Genomic DNA, 22,975 nt, shown 5'->3' with positions numbered 1-22,975 from the left:
TTCTCTGTCTCACCAACACAAGAACCATCGAATTAAAATCTTATTTTGAACCCATCCTTGGATGCATACTTGTTTTGATCCCAAATGCCCAAATGCACAGTGCCTAATAGCGGCACCTTCCACTCTTCGCCTCAGACTCATGTAAGATGCAGTAGCAATAATAATGATAACAGATGGATAACTACGCCTGTAGAATTTGAAACATACCGGAATTCACCAATCCTCGATCTGAGGCACGGTTGTTAATGTTTTTCTGCCTGTCCAGCATCAGGAGAGACAAATGGCTGATACTGAGGTGGCAATGTTGGAGGTGCAGCTGCTTGTGAGTAGTATACTTGTGGGCGCGTAGGATCAGCATACTCATATCCAAAGTTGCCAGCCATGTTTGCAACAGGCTGTGGTGAGGGGTGGTGGTGCGATTGAATGACATGGTGGTATGCCATCCCAGTATATCCAGGTGCTGCATTAGGTGCTGGAGCAGGCGTAGCGGCAGCTGTTGTTCGATAAACACCAGGTTGTTGCAATTCAGGCCTTACAGCCATCTGAGGGGTCGGCTTTGGCGTTGTGTCAACTTGTGCACCAGGAGGCATGCTATATGGCTGATGTGCATTCTGCTGCATAGGAAGGTAATACATCCCCGTATTTGGGTCGAATATAGGTGCCTGTTGCGGCCTCGGCACAGTCTGGGGTGCTTGCTGAGGAACAGGATGGTGGTAATAGGACTGGATTGGAATGAAGGTGCCAGTGGCAGGGTTGTGGATGAAATGCTGATTTCCAGCAGCAACAATCTGCTGAGGAGCTGGTTGTTGTGGTTGCTGTTGCTGCTGTGGTGGTGGATGTTGCTGCGGTGGCTGAGGCGCATGCATCTGGGTAAGGACATATCCAGGTGGGACCTGTGTTGCGGCGGCAGCAGCGGCAGCGTCCGGAGCTGATACAGGGAGGCGGTAGCTGGCAGCTTCCGTTCCCACTGGCATGTCTCGTTTCAAGTCGGCCGGAGGAGATCTATCATTATAGTAGACGGCTCTGAAACAAGTGATCAAACATATGGTCCGTATAAGGTTTCATCCTCCTAACTCATACAAGGAAAGCAGTCGCTCATGTACTAGTGGATAATCAAGGTCTAACATTATGTATACGTTTTATAAAGTTGGTCATGTCAGCTTACCTGTTGGTGGGATCAACAACCGGCGGAACCTCCTGCTTGAGAGGTTGTGGTTTCCGACCTCCGCCACCGTGATCGGACTTATCATCGTCAGAGAACACTCGGCCGGACGCCTCAGAGGGCGACATGCCGGTCATGGCAGGGATCGGCACCTGCTGTTGAGGTTGTATGTATGGCGGCAGCTGCTGCTCGGAGATCCCCATCTGCGCGAAGTGATCCTCCACGGCGGTAGGTTGCATGATGCGGGCGTCCGACGGGCGGTCCTCCGGCCGCACGCGTATAGGCGGAAGATTCGATAGCGACGGGGCCGAGGAGGTAGACCCGAACGAGGAGTTCTTGTCCAGCATCGGCGAGTCTGGCACGGATTGGACGTCGTGCGGGTGCCTCCCTGCACCGACGGCGGCAGCGACGGCGGTGGCACCGGCCGGGAGCTTCGGCTGGCTGCCGCGCTGGTCCTCCGTGGGAGCCGAGTTGGTCACGCCGCTGCGGGAGTGCACGGAGGAGTCGTCCTCGAGGCCGAGAAGACAGTTGACGGAAGCTGAATCGGTGGAGATCCCCCTCGGGATGCCGTCGAGGGAGCCGGAGATGGCGCTGTTGAGGGCGTCGACGAACCAGTTCTCGGACTTCGAAGAGTCGTCGAGCAGGGAGCCGAGCGAGGACGAGGACTCGGGCTTGGCGGGGAAGAGGAAGAGGCGGATCCGGGAGGTGCGCGAGGATCCCCCGCCGGAGGAGGTCGCAGCGATGCGGTCGTACTCATCGACGAGGTTGTCGAGGTCCTCGTCCGTAGAGACGGAGATGAGGGAGTCGAGGTCCTCGTTGGGCAGCTGATACTTGAGCGTGAAGGGCTGGCCGCCCAGCAGCGACCGCGAGAGGCGCGCGTGGACGTCGGCGAGCGACGCGTGCCGGTCCACGGCCACGATCCGGGTCTCCCCGCCCAGGTAGCAGAGCGACTTGTCGGTCGGGCGCGGGACGATCCGGCCCCCGAAGCTGCACATCAGGCGGAGCCGGCCCCCGCCGCCGGCAGCCGCCGCCGCCGCCGCCGCGGAGGACGGGAAGGGCTCGTCCCACGAATCCCCACCACGGCTGCGTGGAGAAGACTCCGTGGACTCGGGGTACCCGGGCCCAGGGCCGGGGCCCCCCACGCCGGCGGCCGTCGCCGACGGCATCGTCTCCATGAGGGAAGCGGGCGGGCGAGGAGGGAAGGGTGGCTTGCTGCTCTGGCTGCGCTTGTCTCCTTCGTGGGTTTTTGGGTGGGGATTTTATTTAGATTTTGGGGAAAGGGGAATATATGAGGGGGAAAGCAAAGAGGAAGGGGAAGGACGAGGGCGTAGTGGGGCCCGCGCCAGGAAATATCGCTGGTTACCCCTGTCGCGGCGGCGGCTGCTCCTTGCATCTACATAAAATTGCTCGGTTTTTTCTTCTCCTCGCTTTTCTGTCGACGCCATGGCCAGCGCCAGCTAACCTGCCGAGTTCCTCGTCATGCTTTATTAGACTAATCCACCAGATAATGACCCTCGACTAGTGAAAGTTTTATATAAGCCCTCGACTATCGAGTGATGCCAATTGCCACCATGTTATATACTCCTATCTACAAAGCTATAAGTTTTGTTCATATCAAACTAGCTTAACTTTTTAACAAGTCTAAAGTGAATAGTATTAATAATTGTGCCTCCAACTATTAGGTTTACTAAAATAATGTATTTCATAATTAATTTAATAATACTTATTTTGTATTATAAATGTTAGTGTACTTTATATAACTTTGATCAAATTTTATATTGTTTGAGTCCTCGAAAAGTGGAAATTACATCTTTTTGCGGGTAGAGGGAGTATGTCTCATGGGCAATATCGTAATAGTAGTATTACATTGAGATTGTACAACATCGTGGTGGGAGTTTAGTGATTAGGCCTCAAATCATTGTTCAAAAACTTCTATCTATCTCATTTGCATTCTCCTGTCTTTAAATTAAGACTAACAAGATCCATGCTCTTGAGATGCAGGGAAATATGAGGTGAGACAGTAGAAGATCTTGATCTATAGTTCAAAATTTAAGCGACACATTAGTTTTATCGGGTAATGGCTCATTGATTAAATTCAATAATTCTCCTAAGTTGCTTAATAAAACAAGTGACACAGTATACACGAATGGGACACATGCCATCTCGTAATTACAAACATACCATTAGAATCTTCGATACTCATTATGTCGACCCTTCTTTGTGGCAATTGCCACCAAGTTATGTTCACCTTGAACTAACTTTGGCTAACGTGGCATCTCCAACCTCTTTTATCGCCTTCTGACGGGGTACAACTATAATATTTGTTCAATACAAACTCACGCCTCATATATGAACACACCCCACACGCACCTCTACGCATACATCTAGGCCTACAACTATACATAGCTAGAAAGAAACCATATGTCTGTTGAGAATAGTAGAACGAATGAAGGTTTCGTTGACGACAAACACGCATGAACTAATTATTGTGGCATCATGCATGGGAGCCAACAAAAATCATAATTTGGGCAAGCCCGGGTGAAACACTAAGAATCGGTCCACGGATCAATTGCTAATGGATGGGTAACCACGAGACCCGCTAGCTACATGCCCGTTCTATTAACAGCTCAATAGTTATTGTCATTTTGCATACGGGTCTTACGCAAGAGAGAATTGAGTATGTGAACTGTCACATGCTTATGTTCCCAAAAAAAACGTCACATGACCTTCCTAATGCAAGTTTGCAAACATTACAAAACACACCAACGCATGCTTGCTTGTGATATTGTTGGTTTTCCAGTAGCCTACTTTTGAGTTTTAAAGTAGATTATTGTATTTTAAAGTGGACTAAGACTTGCAAAGGCAAAATGAGAATGCAATTACACAAGTTAAATCTTATAATATCATCTCGTTTTTTTTTCTTTCCCTTTTCCAGACTCCGAACAGTGAGGAACCTCTGTGTACTGGGTACGTATTTTTTATTCATGTAACACGGTGTTTGTGCAGATGATCAAATAATCTCTTTTCTTCCGATGCCATTCCTTTGCTTTCAAGCACACCGGATCGGCGTCGCTTTGCGCTTGGTCCGTCCGCGCCAGCTCGAAACATCAAATCCGCGACAGGGTTCGCTGCATTTGACACCCAGCACGAGCACGAGCCCAGAACCGTACTGCCAGGCTTTCTCCTCTCTGCTCTCATCTCTTCCCATCGGCGGCGACGGCGGGCCAATGGAGAAACCCGCCCACAGAATGCCGGAAAATACAGGCGCAAGATCCAAGGGCTGCGATTGGACGCCTTTCACCTCCTCGGGAATTCCAACCGCTGGGATTCGCGGAGTGATCAAATCAGATCGATGGATCGATCGGTGACGAATGAACTCTTGCGTGGGGTCTTGTAGTTGTACTCCGTACGCACTAGTGGAGTGATTAGAGAAGGCTTGAAGCGAAGGGAACTGAGTTCTTTTTTTTTCCAGCTGATTGCAGAAGCCGGCCGCCGTGTAGTGCAGGCCAGCTTAATTGGGCTAGTTGTGCATGCAACAGTATTATAGTGATAATTGATATATGACGCGGCGTAAGTTAGGTATCGCGTACAGAATAATGTACTGATGTGCTATGCTAGCGACCATCTGGGCAGGGAACCAATGCAAAAAAGCGAGTCATTCTTGCGTGGCAGAAGCGTACGATACGATAAGCCAGCTGAACTAGCCCTCGGCCTTCAGGCGGGGTATGCTTTGTTTTGTTTAGTTTAGGTCTTGGATTGGAAGAGGAGGATGTAGCCAAAGACCAGAATAGTACCTTGTTATGAACTCATCATGATGGATGGGTATATATATATATATATATATATATATATATATATATATATATATATATATATATATATATATATAGGGAGAGGCTATTCGGTAGCCGGCTACAAAATAAGTTATTCTGTAGCCACCTCCATTTACTATAATTTTATATACTAATTTACCATAATGTCAATATATATTTACGATAGTTGGGTTACTATAACACATGGGGATATTTACCATAACGTTATATTAAACCACTTAGTAAGGAGTTACTATAATCTCGTAAATTAACATAGTAATTATCATAACTCAAAGTGGCTACAGAATAAGTTATTCTGTAGCCAGCTACTGGATAGTAGTTCTCTATATATATATATATATATATATATATATATATATATATATATATATATATATATATATATATATATATATATATATATAACGAGACTAAAATGCACTTGGGTGCATTCTGTGAAGCGAGTGCAGTAGTGCACCCGACACGCGAGCGCGAGGTAAGTCCACGCTCCTGCATGCAAAACTAAATGGAGACAACCAATTACGTGATGCCACCTAACAGCTCAACCCACCCACCCGGAAGCATGCATGCAGGGAATCTTTTGTTGATTCCAAACGAAAAAATGTGATTATCTTCTAAACCACAGATCCAATTTTAGATCTGTTTGAAGTAGGTTGTTGAAAAAAATATGCTTAACAAAACGAGATTCATGAAGGCTATAGTTGATGAAGTTTTTTTTCAAATACGTAATTGCAATATGTTGTACTATGAGTTGTAAGCACTTCTACAACACAATTGCAACTTGGCTGTAGAGTATTTAGCACTGGTTGCAACTAATTATAATCTAGTGTAACCTTGTTACTTCTGGTTACAATTATTCACTACTTAGTTGCAACCCAGTTATTACTCTGATCGTAACCAGGTATGCTTGCAACTCCTACTGAATAGAAATGCAACCAGTTAGTACTCAATTGCAGCTAGCAAGTACTCACTTGCAACCTAGTTGGTAGATGCACCTGTCCAGTTGCAACCCCAATTAGTACTGGTTGCAACTCGTTACTACACAATTACTACTGGTTGCAACAAGTTACTACTCGATTGCAAACCAATTACTACTGATTGCAACTAGTTACTACTCGATTGCAACACAGTTGCTACTCAGATATGATTGCAACTCAGAATTGCAACTTGACGTGATTATAGTGACCAGATGCATATAATACACAGAGTTATAACTAGTTGCAAATAGGTGGTAAACAGAGTTGCAATCGGTAGTACATTGACATGCAACTCGCTTAAAAGGATAAAAAAAATATATCCATATTGGATCTACTTTTGCTCAGAATATTTTTTTGAGTCGGATGCAATAAACGGTTTATCAATCGGGGCTACGGTTTAGGAGAAAATTTGTTTCAAAGATTCGAACCAACAAAAAATTCCATGCATGCATGTATGCAGACTAGTGGAATTTGTATGCTAGGTGGCTTTACGTGGTAGATGAAAAATACAACTTAACTTAGGGAAGCATGCCCTGCATGTTCGCTTGGGCGCGCTGGTTGCTCCAAGTTGGTGCCCCCGCCGGCCTAGGTGCATTCTATATACAGGATGTACCCAGGTGTATTATAGCAAAACTGTATATATATATATACACACACACACAATACCCTGTAGCTAGCTACAAAATAACTTATTCTGTAGCCACTTTGAGTTACGATAATTATTATATTAATTTACGAGATTATAATAACTTCTTACTAAGTGGTTTACTATAACGTTATGGTAAATATCTCCATGTGTTATAGTAACCCAACTATCGTAAATATATATTGATATTATCGTAATTTAGTATATAAAATTATCGTAAATGGAGGTGGCTACAGACTAACTTATTTTGTAGCTGGATATATATATATATATATATATATATATATATATATATATATATATATATATATATATATATATATATTATCCATTTAGTAAACCTAAACGCTGCTAACTGCTCGTGCTAATTCATTGGTCAACTTGTGTGATGCCGGAGAAGCCCGCAAAAAAAAAAGAACAATATCTATCGCTGACGTGTCACGAGATGATACAGCAGCATGACAGAGCTGAATTCATCAATGGAGAGAAAAAAACAATTTTTGGCTAACGCCGAAACAGTAAACCCCAAATATTGTTAGGTTTTACTTATATATTTTTTTTAAGATCGCCTGCAGTTGCAGGGGAGGGATCCATCCAGATGTCACCGTTTAAATTCAGGACATCAACACTGTTAGGTTTTACTTATATTTTTTTTTTATTTAATAGGACGACGAGTTAACGCCCTGTTTGCTCGGACATATTTGGCTGATAAGCCATGGTTGAAAGAATTGTTGATTGATTTAGTGTGAGAGAAAAATAATATTTGTTGACAAAAAAAAATTGACTTATAAGACAATCAAGCCTAAGCAAATCGGACGTAGATCTCCTCCTCCGCCTACTAGCCGTCTGTTAGCCCTGTGTGTGTGGTGTTCCAGGACAACCACCACACTACTGTTTTTTTTTCTTTCCTGTTCGTCCATAGAGACCAGCCATCTAATCTAATCAGATAGTAGTAGAGTGCGAGGTGATGGTGTTAGGGGGAAATTGTCTTGCCACGCGCGCGCGTCCGATCGATAATGATGTCAGTTTCGTCCCATGCCGTCTCGTTTCAATTTCGATACAGACTTGTAAAAAGAGAAATCACAAGGAGTGGTTGATACCGGCGGTTGAACGGAACGGGACGAAATTAAACAGTAGGTTTAGATACCCGTCCAAATCTTTGTCTGTCTGTCTGCGCCTTTCTGTTTCAGTTGCAAGTGCAGTTACTTCTCTCTACAGCGTAGTGCAGGCTGCAGGCTGAGACGTGTTCATGATCTAAGATGAAGGATGATGTCGCTCATAATTGTCTTCCAGATCTTGCTTAGGAAAGCATTGTGTCCATGACTTTTTTTTTTACAGTTTGTGTCTATGACTTTGTTACGTGGTTAACGAATAAGGACAGTCTTATGTTTGCGTGACCTACTGTTGTGCCGTCCCAAGAGCAGTACTTTTGTGTTTTTATTATAGAGGCAAAATTAAAGGAGAAAAGGGGGGTTAAGATTAAGAATCTGACGATGGCTACCTGTTCATGCTTAATTTGGCCGTGACCTTTGGAGCATGCAAGAACGAACCAGCAGGGCAAATGGGCAATATAATGCTGATGCAACAGCTCGGTTGAATGTCCCGGCCGCGTGCAAGAATGCCCAGGCATCTCAATCGTACATCAGATCGTCATCATCTACAGGTAAAAGCGAAAAGCAGGCATACTACACGGAAAGCAACCTCGCAACGAAATAAGGATGTTGTCTTGGATACGTACCTATGTGAGCGTGAGCATGGAGAGAGAATCAGTCTGCAGATATTATAAACTATACTAGATCGAAAACGAAAACATTTGCTATGTCCGCGAGCAGATGTTTATTTTTTTTTTCTCGAATACACAAATTTTTTTTCTCGAATACACAAAAAAAAAATTACGTACCTTTATATTAAGTAGAAGATTTTAAGGAAACATACAACACTCTTCTTATCGAGCGCCGAAGAAGATCAACCTAACGCAGCAGTAGCTAGACCATCATAATAAAAGACCTCTTGTTTCGATATTACATAAAAAAGAAACAACCAATATCGACGTAGCGGTGCGACCTAGGAGATCATCTTGCGTCTTCGCGGCTGTTTGGACTGGCCCTTTCCAACGGCCGAGAAGAGCGTGTCCAGCGCCCCGACGTTGGACGCAGTCAGGTTGCCGTCGAAGAGTTTGTCAAAGGCTTCCAGCTCTGACGCAGATGGCGCTGATAGACCCTTGGTGTAGCCCATACGGACGTAGGTACTCGGGAGAGGCTCTAAGCCGCCAACCGCCTGCTCTGCCACGACAGCACTGGGTTGGCAAGAGGCTGCTGGGGAGGCTCACGAATGAGCGGAGAGTCCCTCTTACGCGTCACTTTGTTGAAAAAGATGTCGAGGCGGCGTTTGACGGAGCCGTCGTTGTCCGCAGTCTGGTGGGTATCCACCAGGGGTGAACTGGGAGGGTCACTGTCAGTGTTTCGAACAAACACCGGCTAGTAAATTTATAATTGTTGCATGTTAGGCTCGGACGGTGTATTAAAGGACACAAGATTTATACTGGTTCGGAAAGAATGTCCCTACGTCTAGTCCGTTGCTGCTCGTGTTATTAGTATCGAAAAAGATTTATAGTAGAGGGTACAAACGGTCGAGAGATGGACAATTCCCAAGTCTCCGATGGAAGGGTCGAAAGGACGCCAAGAGCTCGGTTGCTGCTTGACTGCGTGTTGTGTGTCCCAAACGATCCATCAAAAGTCGATCCCCTTAGTGGGGTGCCCTGCCCTCCCTTTTATAGACCAAGGGGGGGCAGGGGTTACAGATGGGAGAAAGATAAAAAAATCAAAGGTAGAGAAGGTTCTTCAGGAGAGTCGGGTCTTTCTTTTCCCGTGTGCCTGCCCTGCTAACATGGCAAACCGTGTCAGGGATGGCGTGTTCGCTGATCCTTGTAGGGTCGTGCCCTGGCCTCTGTCAGCAAGTGGGTGCGTCCCATCCTACGCTGACGGAGGGTGCGGTGTGTCAGAGGGCCCAGCTGCGACCCTTCGGAGAGTAGACGGGGAAGTGACCCTACGTCCATCACTATAGGTGATGTGAATTCTGTCTTGAATCATAGTGGTTGTCGCATGCTTGTGTTAGTATCCGCGTCCGAGGGCTGATGGTGGCGCCTACAACACTGTGGGATAAAAGTCAACGCCTACAACACTGCTCGGATACTGTTAGGTCGGAAAGGGCTTAAAGCGCCTGTCCCATCGTATCCTAGTAGTGCCTTCGTGCAGGCATACAGGGCATGGCCCTCGATACTGCAGTTGACTCAAATGTCCTGTCGTACCCTGTGCTCATCTTTATGAAGGATCATGGTACAGTTGTCGGGCGAGGCAGAGCTAACCCTCAGTCGTCGGGCGAGATGGAGTCTAGCCCTTAGCCGTCGGGCGAGACGGAGCCCGCCCTCAGGCGTCGGGCGAGACGGAGCCCGCCCTTAGCCATCGGGCGAGGCACAGCCTAGCCCTCGGGGGTCGGGAGAGGCGAAGTCTAGCCCTTAGCCATCGGGTGAGGTAGAGCCCGCCCTCGAACATCGGGCGAGGCGGTCCTCGGGCGTCGGGCGAGGCAGAGCCCGCCCTTAGCCATCGGATGAGGTGCAGCCTAGCCCTCGAGGGTTCGAGCGAGGTGGAGTCTAGCCCTTAGCCGTCGGGCGAGGCAGAGACCACCCTCGGACATTGGGCAAGGCGGAGTCTAGCCCTCGGTGGTCGGGCAAGGCAGAATCAATATTTCGTCGTTCGGGCAAGAAGCGCAGTAGCGTTCTTGTCTGATTGGAAGTGTGAATGTTCGATGGTTATTAGTTCCTTCTCATGAAGGTTGGCCTTAGCGTCATCTGTGATGACCTACAGGTGGTGTAGGCAGAGGGGACTAGCTCACTCGTGGCCCATGCCATAGACATCACAGTGCGGGTGCGCCAGCTAGAGAAGGAAGCTTTTCGCTTGGGGATTATCCAAGCCTTCATCATCGCCCGCTCGCATTATGATGTTAACATCAACCTGGGGGCAATGAGCCTAGGTTTTACGCCTGGCTATGAGCTCTCTGAGCTGGATGAAATAGAAGCGGTGGTGACTCCTCTCGTGGAAAGCCTGGCGAGCAAAATTAAAGACATGGTTCTCCCCCGGAGGGGTCGGTAGTCAGTCGAGTCTGATAAACATTTATCCATAATCTGTGGACAAGTGTCGGTACTTTTGTACCCGAAAACAGTTTCATAATTTAACTTCATTTGTTTGAACTTGATTTCTTCCCTTTTGCATTCGAGAAAAAAGGTTTATGCGATCCGACTCTTGCGTTCGTTAAGACCATAGGGCCCGAGGTGCACAAGGGGGAAATTTTGATTTATGCTGGTGAGCACAGTTACTGTAGCAGTCAGGGCATGGGTTTTTTATCGTCTTACCAAGCGTGCTCATTTACCTATTCCCACAAACCTTGCCGCCAGTCTCGACATGAGGAAGAGGTCTGATGCAATGACCGTTTCGAAGAAAAAGGAGGTATTCGTACCTTTATCAGCCCTCGAGTGAGATCCAACCCTTTGCGCTTCCTGGGGCCAGATGTTACTGGAGACTAGAGCGAGGGTTGTGAACTTACTTTTATATTCGCACGTACCCCCCCACTTAGGATTTTGGCGATCATTCCGTGACCGTGCGTTTGGTCTTATCGCTGGCCCGGCCTTCCCCGAGCCCCCACGCGTGGTGAGGATTCGGTCAAGGGCTAGCTCGTTTTGTGACTATCGCCCCATTCGTGTTTTTTCGCAACTGGAGGGGTCGAGGCGATGTCACTTGCCTCAGCGGCTCAAGTGACGTTCCTGATGAGCTCGCTAACAGGGATGTTCAAATGGAATCCGATCCCGCTGCTTTGCGATAGGGTCAGCAAAGCTCTCGGGCGGCATTCCGTTGCTCCTTGACCTATCTTCCGACAGATTCCCCCTTAATGGGGACTCTATGGGCTTGACATGAGGGTGGATTGAACTTAGAAAGTTGAGATGACCCTTCCCGCCTCAATACGGGTTGGGCAAAGTCCGTTGAGGCTTATCTGCGTTTTCTCCCCTGGCTCTTGTTGGACGCGGGGCAGCCTTAGACCTTTCGTGGGTCAGCCTTTGAACCTCAGTCTCTCGATCTTGGATCGAGCAGCTCGAGCTCCTAAGCCCCTTAGGATCTGATAGGGGTTGGTCGTGTTTTGCGCGTCACCCCGTCCTTGGTTTCTGCAACTAGAGGGGCTAAGTTGACGACACTTGCCTCGATGGCTCGAGTGTCGTGCTCAATGAGCTCGCTAACGGGTATGTTCGTGTGGAATCTGGGTCCATCATTCGCTGACAGGGTCGATAGTGCCATCATGTGGCATTCCACTACTTCTTAACCTGCCTCCCGGTAGATGCCCGAGCCGTTCGGTAGGCTCAGGTGGCCCGTTGGCCTCTCCACGACGAAGATTCTGTGGGTTTGGCTCAGGGTTAGAATCAAATGAGAAAGGTCGAGATGTCCCCATCCACTTCTGAGCGGGGTCAGGCAAGGCCACTGGGGCTCATCACGGTTTCTCTCCCCTGGCTCTGTTTGACATGAGACGGCCTCGAGCCCTTTGTGGGCCGGCCTTCGAACCTCAGTCAGTTGCCGCTCATATCAAATGAGGCAGGCATCGCTTTATGGTGTGACATGAAGTGTTGAGATGCGAAGATCGCATATGCAATGTTTGGATGATGGGATTAATGTGCGATTTAATTGAAATGAAAGCGGAGGTCGGTAATATTACCTCGGTGGTATGAGTGATGAGAAGTTCTTACCGAACATGTCCGTGCGGGTTTCGAGTTCAGCGTTTGCGATGGGGCCAGCGTGACCTGCACGAGCATCGCGATTTTTTTGTCTCCGTCTCTCGATGGCGATTCGAGTTATTCGATTGACTTTAAGCGACCTGACAGCTTCTCCTTGAAGGAGATTCTGTAGGCGGACCCATCCAAACCCCTCTCAAGAAGGTAGATATGGAAGCTCGAGGTATGGGGAACTGTGAATTTGATTATGTTGGTGAATGAAAACATCGTAGCCACTGGGGCGTAGGGTCTTGTAGTTCGTCCAATCCTACTCAAAGTTCTACACCCGCACCCCGTGTCTCTGGTTTTTTAAACGTAAGGAGGGGTCAGGCAATGAGGATGTCTAAACAAGTAGACACCCTTGGCAGCCCTCGAGCAATGTCCGTGCCCCTACCGTTGCTGGGGATGGACGCTCGGTAATGAAATTAACACGTGAAGTAGGTAACAGAGGTGCTTATCTTTTAGTGGTCGTTCGTTCGTTGTTTTACCTGGGTCGTCCGATCGACCCAGGAGGCCCGTTGGGCCCCCTAGACGGGGGTTCCATCATCGGGTCATTCCATGGTCTTGCCTAGGGAAGCGGAGAGTCGTCTGCATGTGGGTGCGCCCTGATTCTCACGCCCGGCACACGGTAGTGGTGGGCCGGGCCCAGGCAATGTCCTGTTTTGACCAGGCGACGTCTCATTGATCAGAGCGCATCCCGTCGGTCCAGGCGCATCCCCTTGAATTCCCGTCAGCATTGATTTTCCATCTGCATTGAATAGGGGAAGGAAGAGAGTTTTTCATCCCAACCTTTTGCCTTTCCTCAGCTGCTGCGCTTCTTCCTTAAATAGGGAGGGGAGAGGAGTTCTTGTCCTATTCCTTCGCCTGCTTATGAGTCGCTACCTCTTCTTCTTCCTTTCCACCGAATGCATTCGTGCGTCGCGGTGGTTCCTAAGTGAGAGAGGGTAATGGCAGGGAGAGAAAAACTCACATATTCACTCATGAATCCAGAGCATGATGTTGAGCCAAAGGTTATCCAACATAGATGAGATGGTGTTGGCCGGCTTTGCCGAGAAGGGGCCGCCTCCACCGAAGGAGGAGGTGGACTAGAGGGTGCTGAGCGTCGTCGGTTTTGCCGTCATTCATGGTGGCCTTTCTTTAGCAGGAAACGCCCCCCCCCCCCCCCCGCGCAGACATCATTGTCTAGGGGTGTGGCTGATCATGATGGTGTAGTCCCTGGACGCTCCGGCAGAGGTGCCGTTGTCGGGGTTGTGGCTGATGACGATGGCGCAGTCCTTGGACGCCCCGGTGGAGGTGTCGTTGTCAGGGTTGTGACTGATGATGATGGCACAGTCCTTGGACACCCTAGTGGAAGCACCACAGTCACGATGTGGTGCTCGACATTGCAGATGATGGCACCCTCGAGGATCCCATGGAGCGGTAGGACATCGCCGATGGAGAGCGTGACGCGGCGACCGTAGTAGTACTCATAGTAGAGTTAGTCAGAGACTGTAATCGAATAAGTTTGTGGAGGAGCCCTTGAGTGAATAGTCTTTTGTATTTATGAATACGTTAGTCCTTTTTGTGATGAAATCACTTTGTAAGCGATGAATTTGTGTGAAAAATGAATAAGTTTTCAACTTTTGCTACGGCAAATAGCTTTTCAGCTTTTCTCCCTCTTTTTGTAAAACAAATTTTGGTGCCCTCCGACCCTTCTCATAGTTAAGGTCACAAAAAACTCGGAGTGCGGGAGTGCCAACTCTGATCACGCTGGTGAGCAAGGAGGCCGTAGCCGCTGGGGCATGGGTTTCCCGCAGTCCTACCAGCTATACTCAGATTTGGTTCCCAAAATTCTAGCCTTTAGGACTTACCATGAGAAAAGAGGGAAAACATAGAGAATGTTTGCAAAGATAACACAGAGAGTGTTTGTAAGATAAACTTACTTATATCAGTCCCCGAGTGAGGTCTGACCCCTCACACATTGCAGGGGTCGGATGTCACTAAGGATCAAGGATTTTTGAAGACAAAAACTGATAAGAAAGAGTATGCATTTATTTAAGGGTAAAAATGACGTAGCTGCTCAATGTTCTAGGCGTTGGTGAAGACCTCACCGTCGATGGTTTTCAACTTGTAGGCGTCTGACTGGAGTACTTCCATGATGACATATGGCCCCTCCTAGGGTGGGGAGAGCTTGTGACGGTCCTTGTTGCTTTGCATGAGGTGGAGGACCAGGTCCCCGACATTGAAGGCTCGGTCCCACACCCGTTGACTATGGTACCGATGCAGTGTCTACTGGTACTTGGCCAAATGGAGGAGGACGATGTTGTAGGCTTCATCTAGCTAGTCCATGGCATCTTCATGGGATGCCTTGACTCCCTATTTATCGTATGCTCTGATTCTTGGTGCTCTATAGTTGAGGTTCATCGAGAGGACAGCCTTGAAACTATAGACCATGAAGAAAGGTGTGTAGCCAGTGGCCTAGCTAGGAGTTGTCCTTCGGCTCTAGAGCATTGCAGGGAACTCGGTGACCCAACGTGCGTCGAACTTGTTCAATTGGTTAAAGATCCTGGTCTTGAGGCCCTATAGGAGCATGCCGTTTGCACGCTCGACCTACCCGTTCGTTTGGGGGTGTGCGGCGGTAGCCCAATCGACTTAGATGTGTTGTTCACCGCAGAATCAAATGAATTTTTTGTCGGTGAACTGCGTGCCATTGTCTATGATGATGGAGTTCGGTACTCTGAAGAGATGGATGATGTTGAGGAAGAACAACATAGCTTGCTTAGACTTGATTGCGGAGATCGACTGAGCTTTGATCCATTTTGTGAACTTGTCTACGGTGACAAGTAAGTGGGTGTAGCCCCTGGGCACCTTTTTGAGAGGCCCAACTAGATCGAGCCCCCAGACTACAAAGGGCCACATGATGGGGATCATCTAGAGTGCCTGGGCCAGGAGGTGAGTTTGCTGAGCTGAGCGTAGGACTGGCACCCTTTGTAGGTGCGTGCGATTTGCTTGAAGTCGGCTACTGCAGTGGGCCAATAGAAGCCCTGTCGGAATGTGTTCCCAACCAAGGTTCTAAGCGTGGCGTGGTGACCACATGTAACAAAACCGACCAATTATATGAAATTAAGTAAGAAAATCATCCGCCAGAGCAGATGATTTAGCGAACTTAAGCCCATATAACCCGGTAGTCCGTGAAATCACGAAGGATTTCAAACCAACTTCCATTCCAGCCAAGATTGTAATAAGTTTAGCGGTCACCATCACATATTACATGAAAGTTTGCATCTTAGATACATCAGAGTTTAAACATAGTTATTACAAAACAAGTTCGAATAAAAGTAGCAGAAGCCATTTGTTCAAACCACACACACTCACACGGAGTTCAAATATAGTGCCAGCGAATGATCATCTCCAACAAAAGCATCAGACGAGACGTAAGGAATGACCATGCCCATGGTCCTAAGCATCATCCATCGCAGGATAAAGGCAGTTGATACAGTAGCCGTAATATATCTGCCCATCTACAATAAGTGGGAATAAAACCCTGAGTACGAGACGGTACTCAGCTAGACTTACCCGACATAACCGAAAATAAGTGACACCAAGGATTATGAAGGCTTTATAGTAGGGTAGTTGACTCATTTGCAAAGAAAGCATTTTTAGCATTTCAAGAATCTTTCTAAAAACATTATTGCCAAGTTAATTTATTATAACCTATCGACTAGATTTGCACCTATACTAGAGCAAACATGTGATTAAGCAGATAATGATAACCAATGATCATTAAACAACTTCCATAATGTCATATTCATTATAACTATCCAAGTGTTCCATCAACATTACTATGATGAAGTCACTCAAGTCAAGTGCTCACTATCCAGGAGCGATGGCGATTCGAATCGATTCCTAACTAGCTGGTGATTTATTCCTTACACAAACCTCACTCACCCGCTAAAGTGAGATATTGATCACCGACTCAACTATCCAAGAATCTCGAGTTTGCCAGGAACCACATGTACCCGGGGGCCGATCGACTGCACTTTGGTCTTATCATCTCGCTCCCATGTCCTACCACACCTGCTCCAGCACAGTGCACTGTGGGCAATCTACTCGGCCCGAATAATCTCCCAGCTTTGCGGTTGGAAGGTACTTTATCCGGCCAGCTAAATGTAAGGCACGCGTTCAACATGACTCGAGGCCCAACAATGGTCGGTCCTTAATCGACACAGCCGGAAAGCACTATAGTCCAAAACTCTATAAGTCTCCGTCTGGTCTCAACTTCATTTAACACTTAGTTATACCATGACTTCATAGTCATCCAAGTAGATCCACGTAACCACCTATAGCTCACAGGTGACAGGAAATCACCCGACTTCTACCGGTCTAAGCCAGCTAAGCATTGACTCGACTGCGGATACCAGGGTAACAAGGGTATAGTATAACAAAGGTAGACAAGGTATAATGCAGCAATGGTTGCAAACAACTCTTGAACATAATGCATCAATTAAAGTAAAGCATTTAATTAATAATTGCAAACCGAGAGAAAATGCTCCGGGGCTTGCCTCTCTCGAAGGAGCTCGGGCGGTGATCGGGGCACTCCGGAAGTTTCTCAACGTCCTCCTCGTCGGCTTTGGGCACTTCCTACGGCTGCACCTCAAGCTGCTCCTCGGGTATGATGACTGGGTTCTCGATTTGCGATCCTGTATGATGCAATGTGCGTAAGCGCTTATGCAATCGGTGCATCGAATGAGATGAATACAATGGATATGTTTGAATGCAAGGTAGTCAACATCATCCAATAACATATACTACAAGCACATGTCATCTACTGCATTCTCTTCTACTACTAATATGCTAAATCAACACATCTTATTAAATGCTTCAAAGATACACCAAAGCTTCACTAATTTCTTAATCACACATAAAGCAACACTTGACTAAACCCTAATTAATAATAGGTTTGAATAGCAACCTCTAATTTTACTACTTAGAAAAATCTTAGAAAATTACCATAGCACATTACTACCCTAAGTAGTCTACTATCAGATTTTCATGGTATTTGAATGAGTGGATTAGCCTACACAAAAATAACAAGCTATGGCATGATTATAAATATGAAAATACTTTGTACTGTGGAAAGTGTCAAACAACAGAGTTAGCATTTTTCCTATGATCTTCATAGCATACAATCACTGTACAAAAATTATCACATGCATGTTTTATACAAAGTTTGCTCTCTAGCTAAAATAACAAAAATCAGCCATTAAAGGCACTTGAACTACACCTCATAATTTTTCTATAGTACATGTAGGACACATATTTTTCCTAGGAAGTACATTACATAAGAAGATTAACAAACTTGGAATCATATTTTTCTGAAGCTTATAGGTTTTTCTACACATTTTTCAAGTTATCAGCAATATACATGATTAAATAAAGTTCTACAGAAAAGTATCTCAAAAATGACATGCAATAATTTTCCCAAGTAGATCTGGTGATAAGGAACCTAGAAAAATTTATTTCAATAGATTTGGAGAAATTTTGAGTATCCAAACAATTTCTAAATCATTTCTCTTTTCAAATAATAAAGAAAAAACTAAAAATAAAACATCCTATTGCTACTGGGCCGGCCCGCGGGAATCAGCTGGCCCACGGCCACACTCGGCCTGCGCGGCCCGAGCAAAGGGAAAGAGTGGCGGCCTGGCAGGGGCTTCGGCCCACGGCCTCTTGGCCCAGCTCAGCCGAGGCGAAGGGCGTTCACGCCGGCGCCGAGACGTCGCGGCGGCGCGGCTCGGCCAGCGGGCCGGCGGCCATTGCCGGCCGGGTCAGGGCAAGCGGGCGAGTGCATGAGGTTCACGAGGAGCTGGCAAATGCGGGCAGGATGCTAGGCAGGGAGGACAAGGGGAGGAAGGGGGAGTTCCACGGCGGCCGAGCATGGTGGCGCCATGGCCGACGACGGCGAGGCATGAGAATGCGCTACCTGGGCTCAACAGACGGCACAATCATGAGCACCAAGTGCTGAAGAGTGAGGCAGAGCTGCTGGCGCTTGATTGCTAGCCAAGGTAGAGGAGGGGCGGTGAATTCGCCCGGCGGCTGTGGTGGCGCTCGGTGGCGAGCTGGCTGCGCGCGGGAGGAGAAGCGAGCACGGGAGAGCAAGAGAGCAGGCGGGATGGAGTGGAGAGGAGCGCAGCGCAGTCTGCAGGTGTAGGTGGGCGCGTGGGAGTGGATGCAGACGCGTGGCGGCGTCGACGGCGCATGGCCGCCACGCGGCGGGCGTGTTCTGCCGTGGTCGGGACGCGGCGTGGGCGAACGGTGCGGCGTAGCGCGGTCAGCAGGCCAGACGCACGCGGGGCTGGGCTGGGCTGAGGCGAGGCGCATGACGCTGTAGGAGGCTCGATGGGCCGGCTTCGACCGTGGGCCGAGAAACAAGGCGGTGGCCCGCGAAATGAGAAGAGCCTTTTTCAATTTATATTTTCAAGAGATTTTCAAATACCAGTTTTCAAATATCATTTTGAGCAAGAAAATGACATCTTTTGAAAATGTACCAAAAATGAAAGTTGATTAGAATTTAATTCTCTACAAATTTTCTTTTATAACCAAAGTCCAATTCTTGATAGATTTTGAATTATAAAATTAAAGTAAATTTTAACTCAAAACCCTAATTTTGGAGAATTATTTTTAAAACAAAATTTGGCAATAATTTGAATACAAACTTTGCTCCAAAAATTGTACTAAATAATTCTAGATGATTTAAAATCATAACCAAACAAGTTCTACTAACCTAGCAAGCATAATTAGGGCAAAACAACTCTAACAAGTGTATGCATCATTTACGTTTCACAAGCATGTTTCGGATGTTTCGAAGCAGTGTTTCAATTATTATTTACATGATTAGGCATGTATGATTAGGATGCTTGATGATGTATGATATGCATGATTTGCAGTGCCTAAATGCTGGCATAACACTGGGGTGTTATAGCCCCCCCTTATAAAAATCTCGTCCCGAGATTTGGGTTACGAACCATTTGTTATAAAAATCTTCATAAGCTTTTTGTAGATATTCTCCCGTTTCCCAAGTTGCATCTCCCTCATCATGATGATCCCACTATATCTTGTATGTTTTCACCACACTATTTTGAGTAGCACGTTCTTTAGTGTCTAACACATGGACTAGTTGCTCACGATACACCAAATCTGATTTGAGTTGGATGCCTCAAGGTTCTATTCTTTCCTCTAGGACACGTAAACATTTCTTGAGATGTGATACATGGAAAACTAGAAAAACGGTACTCATTGTCTCAGGTAACTCTAACTTGTAGGGTACCGGACCTCTTTGTTCCAAGATCTTGTATGGTCCTACGAATCTCGCGGCAAGCTTTCTTCAGACTCCGAACCTTTTCTTCTTCATTGGCGTGACCTTCAGATAAACATAGTCACCAACTTCAAACACAAGGGGTCTCCTTCTTCTGTCTGCATAACTTTTCTGATGTGATTAGGCCGCCTTCATATTCTGCTGAATAATATGAACTTTCTTCTCGGCTTCTTCTACAAAGTCAATGCCATAATACCTTCTATCTCTAGGCTCGACCCAATTCAATGGTGTTCTACATTTTCTGCCATATAAAGCTTTGAAGGGAGCCATCTTGATGCTTTCTTGATAACTGTTATTATAAGAAAACTCAACTAATGGTAATCGTGACTCCCATGATCCCTTAGAAGACAATACATAGGCTCTTAACATATCCTCCAAAACAGCATTCACTCGTTTAGTCTGACCATCTGTCTGAGGAGGATAAGCGGTACTGCGAATCAAACTAGTTCCTAAGCCTTTGTGTAAATGTTTCCAAAAGTGAGCCATGAACTAGGGCCCTCTATCAGATACTATGGTCTTTGGTATACCATGCAACCTCACAATTTCTGAGATATACTTCTCGGCATATTAAGGTGGTCGATAAGTTGTCTTGACAGGTAGGAAATGAGCGATCTTAGTAAGATGATCCACAATCACCCAAATCAAATCATGTCCTTTTTGAGTAGTGGGCAAACCCGAGATAAAATCCATACTGATATCATCCCACTTCCAACTAGGGACTGACAAGGGTTGCAACATGCCGGCAGGATTCATATGAATAGCTTTCACTCTACAACATGTGTCACATCTGGCAACATATGCTATAATTTCTTTCTTCATTTTGGTCCACCAATAACGAGACCTTAGTTCTTGATACATCTTACTACTTCTGGGATGGATAGATAGCTTAGAAAGGTGAGCTTCATCCATGAGTTTATTCCTAAGCTCTTGATCCTTGGGAACCATAAGACAGTCATCAAACCACAACACGCCCTGTTCATCCACTTTAAAGTGCTAAGACGACTTTTCTTTTATTTTCTCTTTGATGTGGAATATTCCCTTATCGGTTTTCTGGCCTTCTATTATCTTACTCTCCAAAGAGCAACTAATCTAAATACTATGTAACATAGCAGGATGCATCAGATCGAACCCATCTTCAAGTAATGGCTGCACATTCAAGTAATATGACTTTCTGCTCAAAGCATCTACCACTACATTGGCTTTTCTAGGATGATATTGCACATTCAAGTTGTAATCCTTGATCAATTCCAACCATCTACGCTATCTCATGTTCAGCTCTGGTTGGGTAAAGATGTACTTAAGACTCTTGTGATCTGTGAAAATGTTGCACACATTACCAAGTAGATAATGTCTCCAAATTTTTAGGGCATGCACAACTGCAGCAAGTTCAAGATCATGTGTTGGATAGTTGACCTCGTGCTTCCTCAATTGATGTGCGGCATATGCAATGACTCTCCTTTCTTGCATAAGAACACAGCCCAATCCAGTCTTCGATGCGTCGCAAAACACATCAAATGGTTTCTCGATATCTAGTTGTGCTAGAACAGGAGCAGTGGTCAATAGTTTCTGCAAAGTGTGGAAAGCTACTTCACACTCCTCTGTCTACACAAACTTGTGATCCTTCTGTAGCAGACTTGTCATTGGTTTGGCAATCTTCGAGAAGTCTAGTATAAAGCGATGGTAATAACCGGCTAGTCCTAAGAAACTTCTAATCTCAGGAACTGTGGTCGGTGCTTTCCAATTCATAACCTCTTGCACCTTACTTGGATCAATTAAAACTCCATTTTCTGACAGAATGTGACCAAGGAAAGGAACTTTCTTCAACCAAAATTCGCATTTGCTAAACTTAGCATATAGTTGATGATCCCTAAGTCTGGTCAAGACAATTCTTAGATGCTCTTCATGATCCTTCTCATTCTCAGAGTACACCAGAATGTCATCAATGAACACCACCACAAACTTATCCAATTCTAGCATGAAAACTGTATTCATCAAAAACATAAAATATGCAGGAGCATTTGTTAAGCCAAAGGACATGACAAGATACTCATACAACTCGTATCTAGTGGAAAATGCAGTTTTTGGTATATCTTATGGCCTAATCTTGATCTGATGATAACCGGATCTCAAATCTATTTTTGAGAACACCTTGGCCTTGGCTAACTGGTCAAATAGAACATCAATATGAGGCAAGGGATACTTATTCTTTATGGTTACAGCATTGAGTGGCCTGTAATCTATGCACATTCTCAACGTGTCCTCTTTCTTCTTCTTCACAAACAAGGCGGGACATCCCCATTTAGACTTGCTTGGCCAAATAAACCCCTTTTTCGATAAATCTTCTAGTTGCTTCTTCAGCTCAGCTAACTCATCTGGAGGCATCCGATAGGGTCTCCTTGAAATTGGAGCTATTCCGAGGATTAACTCAATTCCAAACTCAATCTCCCTATCTAGTGGAAGACCAGGTAGCTCATCCAGGAATACATCCGGAAATTCACACACTACCGGAATCTGATGAATAGGAATGACTGCCATAGCACATGTCACACTTATAAGGTCTGTTCTCTGAGGCAATGGTACTTGGAAAGTACCCTCACCCAGGGGATCCTTCAGGGTAAGTACTCGACTTCCAGTATCTATGACTGCTCCCCAATCCTTCATTCAATTCATCCCTATAATGACATCCAAAACTAGTCCAGGCATAACTATCAAGTTTACTCAGAACTTCCTGCTACCTAATTCAAGGGTTGCCCCTCGAACCATCCGGTTGGTCAAAACATTAGCCCCTGCTGAACTTATACGGTAACCATAACCCAATTCTGTGCATAGTTGTTCATGTTTCTATGCAAATGCTTGACTCATAAAAGAATGCGATGATCCAGAATCAAATAGAACAACTACAGGGTTTTCGTTGATAGGAAACTTACCAGCAGTGACAGGCTCTCCCTCAGGAATTTCATCCACAGTCGTACTATGCACCCTAGCATTATAAGTCTGCTGCTTCTTTGGTGGATACAGACAAAACCTCAAGAAGTGGCCGGGTTGATCACAGTTATAGCAGGGTCCCCTCACTGTCCCAGCAGATCCCATAGCTCTCTTAGAACTGCCTTGTACCACAGTTGCGGCTGCCTAGTTGGGTTGTACTGCCATCTTGTAAGGCTTCTGAGGTCCACGGAAATTCTGACTTCTCTGCTGAG

At 46.3% G+C, this 22,975-nt stretch overlaps 1 protein-coding gene across 1 annotated transcript; it reads right to left on the bottom strand.

Annotated features, from left to right (window-relative positions):
• Positions 1–6: 6 nt before the first annotated feature.
• Positions 7–2,431, bottom strand: LOC136533194 (RAF-like serine/threonine-protein kinase PRAF). Its single transcript, XM_066525766.1, has 2 exons — positions 1,166–2,431; positions 7–1,023 (listed from the first exon to the last, which is right to left on the bottom strand). The coding sequence occupies exons 1-2, from the start codon at positions 2,335–2,337 to the stop codon at positions 243–245; spliced, it is 1,953 nt and encodes a 650-aa protein (XP_066381863.1). The 5' UTR covers positions 2,338–2,431; the 3' UTR covers positions 7–242.
• Positions 2,432–22,975: the final 20,544 nt, after the last annotated feature.

This window comes from Miscanthus floridulus, unplaced genomic scaffold (genome assembly GCF_019320115.1).
Source record: "Miscanthus floridulus cultivar M001 unplaced genomic scaffold, ASM1932011v1 fs_806_2_3, whole genome shotgun sequence".
NCBI classification, from domain to species: domain Eukaryota; kingdom Viridiplantae; phylum Streptophyta; class Magnoliopsida; order Poales; family Poaceae; genus Miscanthus; species Miscanthus floridulus.
The sequence above is the reverse complement of the archived record's forward strand: the minus strand, read 5'-3'. Positions and strand labels throughout refer to the sequence as shown.

Excerpts from the sequence above, each read along its gene's own strand:
- LOC136533194 (XM_066525766.1), bottom strand. The coding sequence starts at position 2,337 with ATGGAGACGATGCCGTCGGCGACGGCCGCCGGCGTGGGGGGCCCCGGC. Across the intron at positions 1,024-1,165 it reads GTTGTTGATCCCACCAACAG|AGCCGTCTACTATAATGATA; the intron begins GTAAGCTGACAT and ends CACTTGTTTCAG.